General features: G+C 46.4%; 1 protein-coding gene across 1 annotated transcript; it reads left to right on the forward strand.

Moving 5' to 3' along the window:
• The first annotated feature begins 323 nt into the window (after positions 1–323).
• On the forward strand, positions 324–11,457 carry GPR37L1 (G protein-coupled receptor 37 like 1). The gene is made up of 2 exons (XM_066626148.1): positions 324–1,106; positions 10,648–11,457. Exons 1-2 carry the CDS (start codon positions 324–326, stop codon positions 11,455–11,457), a joined length of 1,593 nt encoding a protein of 530 aa, XP_066482245.1.
• The last annotated feature ends 3,786 nt before the right edge of the window (positions 11,458–15,243 follow it).

The raw sequence follows: 15,243 nt of genomic DNA on the forward strand, positions 1-15,243 counted from the left end.
TGTTATTTGGCCGCCAGGGGGCCTATGGCCCAACAAAGGATAGTCGGAGGGAATTAGTGGGGAAAACGGTTATTATTCTGGCCGAAGATCTAAGGGAATCCAGAACAGCAGTGAAGCTGGCAGAGGCAGACTGAAGCATTTTGGCTCCATCCACAGCTAAAACTTCAGTGCCGCCGCCCCCCACTCACACCCTACCCCCTGCCCTTTTAATATTCCAAGACAAAGTGTGGGAATTTTCTTCTCACAGTTTGCGGCGCCATCCCTGTGCACTTTGTGAGGATTCTTCTTGGTGCATCTTTCTCCCTCTCAGTGCGGCAGGAAGGATGTCTGTGCCTTGGGCAGTTGTGCTTTTGCTGGCTACTTGCCTCCAGCCCCTGGAGACTGTGATGAAGGAAGGGGCCTCCCGATTTCTTCAAGAGCCGTACACGTCCCCCAGAAGGGAGCAAAGGGCTGGAAAAGGTCATTTAACAAGGCACTTCATCTCAAAAGATCCTCTGCTGGAGACCCTGGGCAAGCCAGGCAGGGTGAGGCGGTCTGAGTCCATTGGCAATCGCAGAGAGCTCCGTTTCTTAGAAGAGGAATTGAGGTGGAGACGGGCGCGGAGGGGAACAGAAGATGAGGATTCCAAACCAGTCCAGCAGTATGTTCCAGGAGTAAAAGTGGAGTTTCCTCGGCCTGTCAATCCAGCCAGCTTAAGGCCAACCAAAGTCCTGGTGCCATCCAGTACAGATCCATCTGAACACCGGCAAAGGAGTCCAGTGGTCCATGGAGGCACAGAAGCCCAGGTCAATATGACTATGGCATCAGGGAAACGGCCTCAGATCCAGAACCCTCTGTATCCAGTGACAGAGAGCTCCTACAGTGCCTATGCTGTTATGTTCTTGTCCCTGATTGTCTTTGCTGTGGGCATCATTGGGAACCTCTCGGTGATGTGCATTGTCTGGCACAACTATTACATGAAGAGTGCCTGGAACTCCATCTTGGCCAGCCTCGCCTTCTGGGACTTCCTCATCCTCTTTTTCTGTCTGCCAGTGGTCATCTTCAATGAGATTACCAAGAAGAGGCTACTGGGGAACATCTCCTGCCGCATTGTGCCCTTCATGGAGGTAAGAGATTGCTGCCCTCCCCTGTATCACATGCTATTTTGGGAGGAAAATGTTGCTGCACGGGCACAGCTATAACATCATAGGCCAACCCTTTTGCAATGCCACTCAGGGCCCAATCCTATCCAATTTTCCTGCTGTAGTGCAGCTCCAAGGTAAGGGAACAAATGTTCCCATACATTAAGGAGGCCTCTATGACTGCCTCCCCACTGCAGGATGCAGTGCATGTCCCACTGGCACAGCTGCACTGGCACTGGAAAATTGGATAAGATTGGACCCTCAGTCATTCTGATACCCACTATCCAGAACTGCCCTCAGTCATTCTGGTGCCCACTAAGCAGAGTTCCCTAGCTTCTTACCAAGCTGAGGTAAGACTGACTGGTCCCTTTAGAGCTGAAGGCAGCATCCCTTCCTAAGATGATTCATGGGTCTTCTGGAACACCAAAGATATGGGAAAGTGTGGAAAACTATTCCACACCTGTTGAAACCTGGAGTCTTGTTGAATGAAGAACATACATAACAGGTAGCATTTTGTAGCTTGATTACCAAACCTTACCTGAGCATAGCCTATGTTTATTTGTATGCTATGTATTTGATGTAGGAATCACTGCTATGTTTCACACCAAGAGGCTCAGACTCACCTCAGACTAAGTGACGTGTGTTATATGTCTACCAGAAAACCATATGCAAACTTCTTGAAACAATAGGCTGTCCATTAATGGATGCATATACTATATACCAATTATCCGACATCTATAGAGCAAGGTGATACATGCAAATGCTTTTGTCTTCTCAGGAAGAGAATGTCCCAATTAACAAGAGTTAGTGCATCCAATGATTGTACAGTATCTAACTGGATCCATTAAGGGTTAAGGTGGTTGCAATGATCTGACAATTGGAGAGCTGTGTTCCTACCATTGTTTGTTGTATATTTTGCTATTCTCAGACACAAATTTTAAAGGAGCCATTCAAGTTTCTTTTAAGACAAGGACTGAAAGAGATTAAGCAGCTAGGAGGAATTCTCATTCACAGGTGACCATACATTCCTGCTTAGGGTTGCCAATTTGGCAAGAAAAAACCTGGCCAGGACCTGCACCTGTGCTTTTCACAGAGTCTTGATATACAGAAATCAGCAGGTGACATACCCCATGACAAGGAGTAAGCCTGCTACTTGCTGATCATACTGCTTTTAAAATATCAACTAAAGGGGGCAGTTCAAAAGCTGGCAATTCTATTCCTGTTCAGGTTGTTATCATCTTTTTCTGCAGGGTCATTGATACCTTCAAAAGTATAGGTACAAATTCGCCTGGTAAATGTTTCATCACCAGAGTTACAATGCTGGGAAATGCTTCACCTGTGGAATTACTGCCTAGCAAGCAACTTTTAAAGGCACTGGAAAATGAAGGTGGCAATCCCTGCTCATATCCATTATTTTTCATTCAATAACTCAAGAACTGATTTCATGTAGGCGTCACAGAGGTATTTGAAAAATTGTATGCAGTCTGTCATAGCTCTGTATGGCATACACATGTTCCCTTGTACTAAGTGTGTGTGTGTGTGACATACACAGACAGACAGACAGACAGACAGAGACAAAGAGAGTCAGATTGGTTGGTATGTCGATAATATTGTATCTGCAGAGTTTACACCAGGTGTGTGTGTGTGAATTGCTAAAAGACTGGTGGGTCTGAGACTTGTGGTTGAGGCAGGAATTGAACCTAAAGAGATTCACTTGAAGAACTTGTCTTTGAGGAGAGTTTTGTCACCATAACTGTCATGCAGCTGAGTGTAGGGATAAATGCACCAGTCATGAGAGTGCTCTGTGTCTGTTTAGGATATAGGATTCCAACAGTTCCAAAAACGCAGTTTTTCAGTGAATGTAAACCAAACCAACTGCATGAGCTTTTCCACCTGAAGTATCCTGTGCACACATACATGGGAGTAACCCCCACTAAATACAGGAGGGGGCTTAGTTCTGAGTAAACATGCCTAGTGCTGCACTGTCCATACCACATTTGCTTTAAGTTGCTTTAAGACATGTAGTCATATCCCTCCTACAGTGTGACTAAAAGAAATGAGTCTGAACAATTATCTGCTGCCAGTGAACACGAGCGCTGTTCACATCTTGTTTCTGCCAGGAACACATTAGGTGGCCTTGGGCAAGTCACCCCCAGTAAGCCTCAGCTGCAATATGGGGGATGATGATAATACTGACCTTACAAGGTTGTTGTGAGGACTAAATGCTAGTATTATTAGGTGTGCCAGCTTCATAGAAGTATCTGGGGACCAAACTAGACATTCTGCATGGGGAGAGAGGTTTAATCTTTGCACTGATACATTGACTTAAATCACCTCCGCTTCTGTGGCCAATAATTGAGCACTTGGGCAGTTCGCCCAAGCAGTAGATGCCATGTTTTGCATGCAGAAGATTCCAGGTTTAATTCCTGACATCTCTAGGGTGGGCTAGGAAAGACCTCTGCCTGAAATCCTGATGAACTGCTGCCAATCAGGGTACATGATATCTAGCTAAATAGATCAGTTGGCTGACTCCGTGGATGGCAGCTTAATGTCTGAATCAGAACAATGGTGCAGTGGGAAAAGGTTAACCTGCCCTTTCTACTTGCTGTGGCCCTGATTCGAATCAGGCCCTCCTGCATCTGCTGCTTGAAAAAGAAAAAAAATTAGGAGTTTCATGACTGGAACTCTCATAGCACATTGACTGTGGTCCCAAAGTTGCCCATATGGGAAACCAGCCCAGAGAAGATCTGGTAACAACGATCTCTTATGACCCTCAGGGCGCAATCCTAACCCTTTATGTCAGTGCTTTCCAGCACTGACATAAGGGCAATGCAGCTCCGAGGTAAGGAAACAAACATTCCCTTACTTTGAAGAGACCTCCATGAGTGACACCCAACAGCAGGATGCAGCACATGTCCCATTGGCACCGCTATGCCAGTGCTGGAAAGCACTGACATAAGGGGTTAGGATTGCACTCTGAAAGGTGGTTCTGGAACAGCGTCTAGTGTGGCTGAAAAGGCCAATTCGGGAGTGACAATCCCTTCCACACTGGGAGCAAGTGCAGTCTGTCCCTGGTCTGTCTCCCTGGCTATGGGCCTTCCTTCTTTGCCTCTTTGCCTCAGTCTGTTGGCCAAGTGTCTCTTCAAACTGGGAAAGGCCATGCTGCACAGCCTGCCTCGAAGCGGGCCGCTCAGAGGCCAGGGTTTCCCACTTGTTGAGGTCCACTCCTAAGGCCTTCAGATCCCTCTTGCAGATGTCCTTGTATTGCAGCTGTGGTCTACCTGTAGGGCGCTTTCCTCGCACGAGTTCACCATAGAGGAGATTCTTTGGGATCCGGCCATCATCCATTCTCACGACATGACCGAGCCAACACAGGCGTCTCTGTTTCAGCAGTGCATACATGCTAGGGATTCAGATAAGTGCTTATCAAATACCTTTCTTTCTTTCTTTCTTTCTTTCTTTCTTTCTTTCTTTCTTTCTTTCACTCCTAATTAAGCAGCATAACTACAAATGTTGAAAAGTATAAATTGGAAGAATAAAAATAAAACTGTTTGCAAGAAAATTCAAATTTTAAAAAGTTGGTTGAGATCTCCCCACTCCAAAAACACCCCTGCCAAAGATTCAGTTCCAGCTTAACTGTAGAATCCCTGAGAGGTAACTTTGGCTAAATCACTGTCTCATAGCCTTAGCTCCCCATCTGGTAATTAAGGGCGCAATCCAAACTGCACCTTGGGTCGGCCTCCGCGCTGACTTGACGACTTGACCGGAGAGGTTTGTGTCAGCCAAGCTCGGCTGATGCAAGGGTCTGGAGAGGGCGAAGAGGAGGCCGGGAAGAGATGGAAGGGAGGTGTTCCAAAGTGGGGGGAAGGGCGGGCAGAGGGCGGTCCCAGGGGTGGGTGGGCAGGGAGCCAGAGACACGGCAGGAATCTAGCAGATATGCCAGATTCTAGCCACCTCTTGAGGTGGTGCAAGTTCGAGGAGACCCATTGGGGCAGCAGAAGCTTACCCGGGGGTAAGGGAAAGAGTTTCCCCTTACCGCCGGCTGAGCCACTTTGGGCCCCTATCTTGCGCTGGATACAGCATAGGCCTCCTGGCCTGCCTGTTCCATCACAAGATAGCATTGTAAATGGCTTATCTCACAGATTATGGTTGAAGAGATAAAGCCTGGATTTCTATCCACACTTACCCAGGAGCCCCATTGACTAGAATGGAGCTCACTTCTGAATTGATTTGCATAGGATTGGGCTTAAAAAGTAATTATCAGCACTGAATCATAGAGCAAACAGTAAATCTGCTTAAAATGTGACAGAAGTGGGAAGCAAAGCTTTGTAGCTCTTGATGGACTGCATCTCCTCCCTTGGGATTTTTTCTTTGAAGGCTGCTGTTACAATGAGGAGAGGAGATACCATGTCTTGAAGTTAGGTTTCCATGGAAAATCATGTTTGACCAGATGAAACAAAATACCATGGAGACCTTGTCAATTAATACAGAATAAAGGGCATCTACTTTTTCTCCTCAGAGCACTGGAAGATTACTGCATGAAATTAAAAAAGAATATTCTAGAAGTTCCGCATTCTGAAAAAAGCGACATCATTACTGCACAGCAAAACTGTCTTACTGTGGAATAAGGAAAAATATTTGGAAAACAGAGACTGCCTCTAAGATAAGAACCATGTGGCAGCCCTTTACTGTCTCTCCACATCCTGCCTCTGCACTGGTGGAATTACACTAGAATTCAGGACCAAACCAAATGTGATGGTCACAGATCCAGCTCTCTAAATGTGGGTCTGCCCAACTCATATAGCAGCAAAAGGGATACGAAGGTGAAGGAGCAGTTAGCCCTCCTCACTGAAGTTTGTTCCCTGACATCACTTTTCCCTGGGCTGGGCTCCAATACTGGAAGTGAGTCTAAGTGAGAGAAAAGTGCTTGGAGTTGGGGAGTGGTAGGCAAAAGGAAGATACAGCATCTTTCACCTGCATGTTCCTTTTGCTTTTTAGTTGACTCTTCCCTCTCCCACTATGATTGGGGCAAGCTCACATTTTAAAAGGTAGGTCTGCTGCCATTACATTCACATCTAGTTCACCCTCAAATCTCTAGTCAGGCTGTTGAGATTCTGCTTCTCTTTATGCAGTAGAGGCATTCTGGGACACATTGTCCAATTAAGGGGAAGGTCCAGGTCTTCAACTGCTTGGGAAGGATTACTTAGCTTGCACCATAAAGGGTCATCTCCCTGGGCTTCCCTAGAAAAGGAAGGAAGGCAGGCAGGCAGGCAGGCAGGCATGTGTGAGGAAACCACTGAAGGGGCAAGCAAATTGGTGTTTTGCAGTGTCCCCATATTAATTCTAGAGCTTGAAGGGCATGAATGCCATTGAGCTTAGGCCCTTACTCTGAGCCAGGACTATTCATAGTATCCCTGAGCATGTCAACAGTGTCATGCTTCTGAAGCACACACCATGTCTTAAAATGTTTATGCTTGTTTCTGTTATGCCTTCAGTGTCCATGGTGCTTTACAGAAGTTATAAAGACTTATAAAGTTATAAAGTCCCTGCCCCAAGGACTTCACAATCTACCCTTTAATGGGATCCCTTTAGTGGCAGGGAATGGGATGCAACTGTGTATTCTTACACTTTATTTTGGTTGCAGAAGAGGCTGAGCATGGAATTAAGGGTGTGTGTGTGTGTGTGTGCATGCGTGCGTGCGTGCGTGCGTGTGTGTGTGTGTAAAAATCTGAAAACCAGCCCCTTTGCATGCAGTTAACTTCTTCCCCAACTATAGAGGCTGCCAAAGTCCTGCTTGCTTGAAGCTTCTCTACTCAGTTCCTAATTCAAGGCAAGATGAGAGCAATGCAGGTGGTGGAACATCTGTGAATGATTCACTGCTTGGCCATGGGAAGAGCTCAGTGCATGGAGGAGGCAGGGAAGACAATGAGGCCTTGGTATTGTTTAGCAAGATCATGGACAGTTGGGTAGGGTAGGGAAAATAGGGAAATGCAATCATTGGTCAAGTACTTATGCATGCAGTGCACATACCCTGTGACTGTCAGAAGCCACAACTGCATGCTTCACAACAAGATCTTCCAACATCTGAAACTGCAAACATGCAGATTTAGATTGGCTCTCCCTACTAGAAGCTGTATGGCCCACGCCATATTGAAGCAACTGAAACTAGGTCAGGCATTTTAATATTTGCATTCATTCAGAAAATGGTTCTGTTAAATGCTTGAACAGTAAGATGCTTGATATTGCTGATTAAGAAGGCTGAACAGAAGTCTTCTCCATCTGTAAATTCTCATCTCAGGAGACCTACAGTTTGCTTTTAGCAAAGCTTATTACAAATAATTTGCTAGGGAGCTGGGCATTTTAGGAAAAAAAATTAGTGTGATGTGCTCTTGCAAAAGTTAATTTGTGTTTTTTAGGATCCTTCTGGCCCAAAGTACACATTACACTATGTAACATTAGTCTGTATTCCAAAACATTATTGGGAGGGAATAATTTGTAGCAGAGGTAAGTCTGGGGGAAAGAGGAAGTACTTAATCCTTTCCAGCACCAATGCCAGGTTGGTGGAGGCCTTGGAGCAAAGCCCTAAGCTGCCCCCCTGAAGCCCCTGAGTCCATCCCCTAATGGTACCATCACTGCTACAAGGAATATTCATGGATTGGCCTGGCTGAGCAGGCCTCCAATGGGAATGGGCTCTAGCTAGTATTCAAACTGTACAACCTCTGATACCACCCCGGTCCTTCCCCTGCCTGCCACATTCCCCCTGAACCTCCCCCCTCCCGCTTACTTTCCCCACACAAGGTCCTAGACCTGTCTTTGCAAGGTAAACATGGTTCTGGAAGCCCAGCAGTTGAACAAGTGCTTTTGGGGAGTGGCCATTTTAAAAAGAAAGTTGCAAGTGGGAGAAGGAAGCAGAAGTATAGGAACGCAGGAAAAAAGTATTTTAAAAAATAAATTTAAATAAGTGTGGGCGCAATCCTAACCCCTTATGTCAGTGCTTTCCAGCACTGGCATAGCAGTGCCAATGGGATGTGTGCTGCATCCTGCAGTTGGGTGTCACTCACAGAGGCGTTCTTAGAGTAAGGGAATGTTTGTTCCCTTACCTCAGAGCTGCATTGCCCTTATGTCAGTGCTGGAAAGCACTGGCATAAGGGATTAGGATTGCGCCCTAAGCCTCTGAATTACCAGTTCCAGCAGGACTTCTCTTGTGTTTTTATATTAAGGATTAAGCATCAGCCCCCTCTGCCACTTCTTTAATGACAGTCACCTCCTCCTACAGAGGTTTCAGACTGGAGAAGTAGCTACCGGGCTAATGTTACAGATGGCAGCAGTGTTATGTGGAACATATACTTTGGCCCCTAAATTATTGCTCCTGTCCTGCCAGCCAAGGACCAGTTCTGTATTTTACTTCTCTGATCCAGTTAATGACCAGGGCCATAGTACAAATTGCTAAGAACCACATGCTCGTTTTGTCTTCTTCCCTAAACTTTCTTTGCCTTACTTTTCAAAGTTGCATCAGATGCAAATGTCTCAGATCCTCAATTATCTTTGACAAGCAGAATGCTATTTATTAAGATATGCCAGATTCAGTATATGGGGAGGGAGGACTTTAAACTGCAGGGTTCTCTGGAGTGCATGTCCCTGGATCTACAGTGTGTCTGAGTCTGCATGTGTCTGGGTCTGCAGTGCAAAGCCAGCAATTACCCAGAGGGACCCATAGGAGGGAAGGCTGTTTTAAGTCCTTAGATAAAATAAAGATATTCTTCCACGGTGAATTTCCAGGCAGTCTTGAAGAGCACCTGAGCAGGGCAGCCACTGATGAAACCAACATTAATGCCCTGAGCAAGGCCTGCAAATAGCCCCCTGAAAATTCCCAGTGTTTCAAGCTCCTTGGAGTCAAAGGCATTAACAGTTAGTTGGCAACCTTCAGTCTCGAAAGACTATGGTATCGCGCTCTGAACAGTGGCATTAACAGCCTCTTGTGAAATGTGTACGTATCTTGAGATCATATGTACCCAGCTCCTTTTAAAAACACGTGAGAAGCTGCCCTCAGAGGCACAGGCTGTAGCCTGGAAAAATTCAGGTTTGGCTTCAGTTGAAAGGAGAGTTTTGGAAGAAACCATGCCTCTCTTCCCAATTTCCGATGCTTCCTGCACTTAGTGAATGTCTCTTGTTCCCCTCAGAAGTGAGCGAGTGCCTCCAATTAGGGCCCAGAGCTCCTGGACAATCTATGAAGGACTGTCCAAATGGGGCGTTGTGCTTCCTGAGTTGAAGGAAAGCACAGTGTTTGTGATGGAGAGAGTGCTGTGCGGGGAGGAGGGCAGCCACAGCTGATATTTATTCATGCTCCTCTTTGTCTTTCAAACCCACCCAGCGCTTGGCATTTTCTCCTCCACACTTTGCCCTCTTCCCTTTTGGCAACCAGGAATGTTTTCCTGGGGTTCTGAATGCAGCGGAAATTAACAGGGCCTGGTTTGGGATGTCAACAAACTGACCTGAACTCATTTTGGTGCTCAGAGAGCCGGCGCATTTCCATAGCGAGAAGCAAAGGGCCTCCGTAGGACCAATGTCAGTTATGGAAAGGACTTCCTGGTGGCCTAAAAATCTTTACAGCACCATGAGGTTTGCTGCCTCCCTTTTATCAGCTCCTCCTTGAAAATATGAATTGGTGAAGTCCAGTCTACTAATGCAGCAATATGAGGTGGAAAAGTTCTGAAGCAGTCAAATGAATGGTACTATAGATGGGGGCATAACACTTTGAATGCTTCCTCATGTAATAGATTCCCTGTAAATGGAGTAGCAGAAAATCAGAGTGGAATGTTCTATTTTAACCCTTTGCTTTCTGTGCACCTCACAAGGAGTTTTTAAGCAGGGAAGCATTCAAGACAGTTGCAGACCTACTATAAGGTCCAATGAGGCAAAAGCCCCAGGCGCGAGGTGCTAGGGCCCTGCGGAAGCCTCTCTGAGACTCCCAAAGGGGGTGGAAACTGTGCTTCAGATTTTCCAGAAGCACAGTTTATAGCGTTGGGGAACCTCAGAGAGGTTTCCCTGACGCGTTCCTGGGTCGCGCGAGGCTGTGTGAGTCTCAGGTGAGTAGGGGGGCAAATTTTTATTGGGGGTGGCAATAGCCTGGGGGGGTACCATCGTGGACCTTTGCCCCAGGCATGGGGCTGGGGAGGTCCACTGCTGATTCAAGAGTACCACCCGTAGTCTGATGTGGTGAAATTCTTCTATCATCTCATTCTGCCAGGTCTGTGGATCTTTATTCAGTTTCTAGAGGGATGGCTAAGAGAACAGCAGGTGTGGATTTTTGGTTCTCTTTACATAATTTCTGCAACTCATACACAAGAATTCACATTTACTTGGAAATGTGAAATTGGATTTGAATTGAATTTGTGTCACATATTTGCAGTTTGCTTCTTCATAGTAACATATTCATCTCTCTTTAAAGCAAACTGTTCCACTTTGTCAGCTGCTGTTCCAAAAGAGATCCCTTTCTAAGATCCAACTCTGTCTTTTGTGTCCCCAGGTGTCTTCCCTGGGAGTAACCACCTTCAGCCTCTGTGCCTTGGGAATTGATAGATTCCATGCAGCCACCAGTCCTCAGGTCAAGCTGCGACCCATTGAGCACTGCCATTCCATCATTGCCAAGCTGGCTGTCATTTGGGTGGGCTCCATGACCCTTTCTATACCAGAGATTCTCCTCTGGCAGCTGGCGCAAGAAACATCACCAGTCTCTGGCATTGTGACGGACTACTGCACCATGAAACCTTCACAGGACTTGCCTGAATCTATTTACTCTCTAGTCCTCACTTACCAGAATGCCAGGATGTGGTGGTATTTTGGATGCTACTTCTGCCTGCCCATCCTCTTCACTGTCAGCTGCCAGCTGGTCACCAGAAGAATCAGTAGCCCAGAGAAGACCAACTGCCGCGGCGCTAAGCATGGGCAGTGTGAGAACCAACTCAACTGCACAGTGATTGGCCTCACAGTAATCTACAGTCTCTGCACCATTCCAGAGAATGTCAGCAACATTGTGGTAGCCTACCTGTCCCCGGACATGGCTAAGCAGACCCTGGACCTGCTAAGCCTTGTCAACCAGTTCTTCTTATTCTTCAAGTGCTCAGTGACTCCAGTTCTGCTACTGTGCCTCTGCAAACCACTTGGCCAGGCCTTCATGGACTGTTGCTGTTGCTGTTGCGATGCGTGCGGTCAAGAAGCTGCATCTGGTGACACCAGCTCCGAGGGCAAGCTGAAAACGGAGATGTCCTCCTCTATCTTCTTTGACAAGCCTCAGGAGCCGACTACCCCCGCGGGGGCCATTGGCACTCCCTGCTAAGCTCAATCAGCCCAACAGGGAGCATTCTTCTACCAACTTCTCCCAAGACCAAAAGTTTTTTCTCTCTTTAGTAGCAATTGGTGAAGTGACTGGAAAGTGAGGATGGAGCAGGTGTATTGCCCACATGCTTGTTCCAACACCCGCTTCAATAAGAGTTACTGAGAGACAAGGTCTTGGACAGACAGTGATCTCTTCTCGGCTGAGCAGTTACTAAGGGGATGAACATCTTCAGAACTCCCCAGGTTTCAGGCAGGCCCAGAGAGGCTGCTGTCCTAAGCTAGGACATTGTTGAGAGAAGTTCCACTTGCAGCCCCTCAAGGGGAGGTCACAATTTCTTAGGGAGGGTTTAGTACAAATTAATCCATCCTGTGTTCATGCAGGATCTGACAGTCCCCTTCACTGTGCCAGTTCCAGAGACAGCCTCTTATACAAGATAAACACTACCGTAGCCTCAATAAACCAATACACTAGTTAGAAAAAAAAGTTTCCTGTGACAAATTTCTTAATGCATTAGAATGCAACTACAGTAGTTGTGCTCTAAATATCTACTAGTGGCCCAAAGTGGCTCTACCCCACTTTGTGCATTATCTACCAGTTCTCCTCTCCATTCAAGCCAAACAAAGCCCATAAAGTTCACCAAGGAACTGTATAATTGTCCTGGGAGTGATTCTACATTTTTATAAATTGTGCCAAGAGATGTGCTGGAAAGGTTTGGGCCAACAAGTACCACTTACTGAACTTTTAATGTGGTGAACGAAGCTGTATTCCCTGTTCCTGAGCCAAACGGTGGCAGCTCCTCTGCTAATTGAGCCAGTCTTACCCTGGGGGAGGTACTGAAAGTAAGAGGTGGCCAGCCCCACTCTGAACACCTGAAGTGTAATCCTGACTGAGACTTGCAACTGAAGGGTATGGATGTTAAGTTACTTCTCCCTCCCTCTATGCCTGCCTTCCTAGAAATCTGTATAATGCGGGTTTATCTCTGCAAACACCCAGTACCCAAACAATGTCTCTGCAGTGGACTCAGAAAGCCAGGAAATGCATCCCATTGACACAACATACACAGGCCGAGATTCTTGTGTCTATGCTGGAGAAGCCATCCCTGGCAGCAGTATCCATCAGAGTCACAAAGAGCTCTCTCTGCTGGCTTAAAGCAGCACCTGTGGCTACACATTTTGGAGAGGGGAAGCTTGACTTGCCCATAAAGCCCAAATGGGGTGCTTCACAAAACCGGCACAGAACTTGGCCACAAAGAGAGAGAAGTCAGACAGGCATCTGTTCAGACCTCAGGCCAAGAAATCTCATTTCTGTATCCAGGGATTTAGGGTCTCCAAGTCTGACTGCCACTGAATGGGCAAGGCTCCCTCTTTATAGAACCAATGAGAAGCCAGTTACTTGGCCAGGCTGAGCAAAACCTGCACCCCTACAAGACTCTTTATCCACAGGTCACCCTTTTAGCCAGAATACCAAATAGACACTTAACTATTTGGAAGTTTCCAGAGCAGCATATGCCACCTTTATTCTCCCTGACAATGGTGGTGATACAGCAACATATGTTGCTCCCACCATCTCTAAACTGTGTTTTCTTTTTTAAGCCCATGTTCTTGTTATATATATTAGGCAAATTGATGAAGAAATAGTATATCCATTCTAGGCAAGAGCTCAAAGTGGAAGCTTCTTTTTCAGGTTCGGTACACCTCTAGGTGCCAGATGTTAGAGACAGCTAAGGGGTGATGACTCCCTCTAGGTTGCCTGTGAAACAAGTGCATCTACCAGCCACAGCAAATACGCTAAGTGTGCTGCTGGGAGCCACGTTTGACAGAGGCTTTTTACGCATGCTGCGCATCGCCTCTGTTCAATACAAACAGAATTCTTTATTTCCCACATCATGCGAAACAAAAGTGTTACCATACCTCCCAGCAGAATTGTACTTTATTCTTGGAACTCCTGTAATAGGAGAAGTTAATACACATTGTCTGTCACAATGATTCCTTTCCACACTCACACTCTCCCAAAATCTCTTCCTTTCTCTTGCCACCCATAGCACAACAGAAAAGCTTGGGAAGCTGGTAATATTTGGACTATGGGAATGCCATTGTGCTCCTTCACTCTTGCAGAGAATAGCTTGGGAGCACGACCCCTGTGTGCTCTCAATTCTCCAAACTCACAACAGAAATAATCAACAGTTTCTCATGTAGGCTTTCTTGAAAGGCTTTGGGGTTTTGGTGATGCAAAGGCCCCTAATTTACAAGCTGCTGTCAACAGAGTCACTCCTTGAGGTAGAAAGTGAGAAAGCTTCCAGGCCTAAGATTCTCTGCCTCCCTCATGATGAGTACAGAGAAAGCCCTAGGTTGTCAAAGAGGCTGTGCAACGAGGGAAAGAAACAGGTCATAGATAGCATCCAAAGTATGAAAGATCCAAGGTTGGTTGGCTACTCCTACTATGGAAGGTGTCATAGGCTCAGTTGGCCATGCCCTTCTGATAAAATGGAGGTCCCACACCAAGCGAGATAGCAGAAGCTGGACAAGAAACTGGAGCACAGGCAAAACAGGGACCAAGGATGAAGTAAGCAGCAGCAAGTCAGATTTAAGTGACATGGGGGTCCAATGCTGAAGTACACTCAGAGCACTGGACATATGTCTCTGCTCCCTAAATCATGTCTTCCCTTCACAAGAATTTAGAGTCACACAAATACAGTCTCAGAAGTACACACGTCTCTTTGTGAGTCAGTGGTGTAAACTTCTTGCAGCACAGTTATTATTCTGCTCCTTATGTTGGCCAAGTTTTCCATATGTCTCTGGACCTTGTGTAGCATGACAAAGAAAAAACTATTGTGTTTAAAATTGTAGGGAGTACTAAAGGCATTAAGGCAAGAAGCTCACTCCCCAGCGTAAGAAACTCACAGATATGCAGGGCACTAGTTCATTTAGCATAATCTTTAATCTGGCCTTGAGGAACAAGATCCAACACTTCTTGCCATTGTTTGACCATAATAAAGCAAGCAGAAAATCTCACACACATTGTTTAGCTTGTGTTGATTGGCATAGCTCAGTAGTGAAGCACATGTTTTGCGTGCCCAAGGTGTGTCCTCAGGTAGGAGGGCTGGTAGATCCCAGTTTGAGACCCCTAGAGAGTCACTGCCAGTGAGCAGACAATGGTCTGGCTCAATAGAAGGCATCTGCACACGCACCCTAGTAAAGAATGGTCCATTCCATTAAAATTGATCTAGGCACGTACCACATAAGGAGAGTGAACAGATGGAAAGAGGCCTTGATTTTAGATAGTCCCAAGTCCCACATGCTGAAGAATCTCCCCCCAAAATGAAGAGGTATGAATTTTAAAACAACCCCTGAAACCAGGAAGAGGTATGAAGTTTAAAACACACACACACACACACACTTTGGGAACTGCTGACTTGGTTTACAGTGCGCGCCCGCTCTCAATTTCTCTGATAGCAAAGAGAACTCTAGCTCTATTTGCATAAAAATATTAGCACTCCTTGGATTACACCTTCAGGAACCATAAACGCCATGGAGAGAGGGAGGCAGTTGCTAAGAGATGGGTCGCCAGTCATGCAGGGCTGCTGGGGGTCAGTGAAGGCTTTGTGTAGGGAATGACACCCACAGTTCCTTCTTGGGCCTGCTGCCATGGAGACAAAGCCTCTGTCTTTGTACAAAGCAAGTGATGTTTGAATTGCTACCCCTCCTGTGAGGAAACAGGAGCAGCCCTGGGGTAGGCACACTTGATATCTCACCCACAGAGTCAGTCCCAGACTGGGTCATGCCTCCC

Source organism: Tiliqua scincoides, chromosome 4 (genome assembly GCF_035046505.1).
Source record: "Tiliqua scincoides isolate rTilSci1 chromosome 4, rTilSci1.hap2, whole genome shotgun sequence".
NCBI classification, from domain to species: domain Eukaryota; kingdom Metazoa; phylum Chordata; class Lepidosauria; order Squamata; family Scincidae; genus Tiliqua; species Tiliqua scincoides.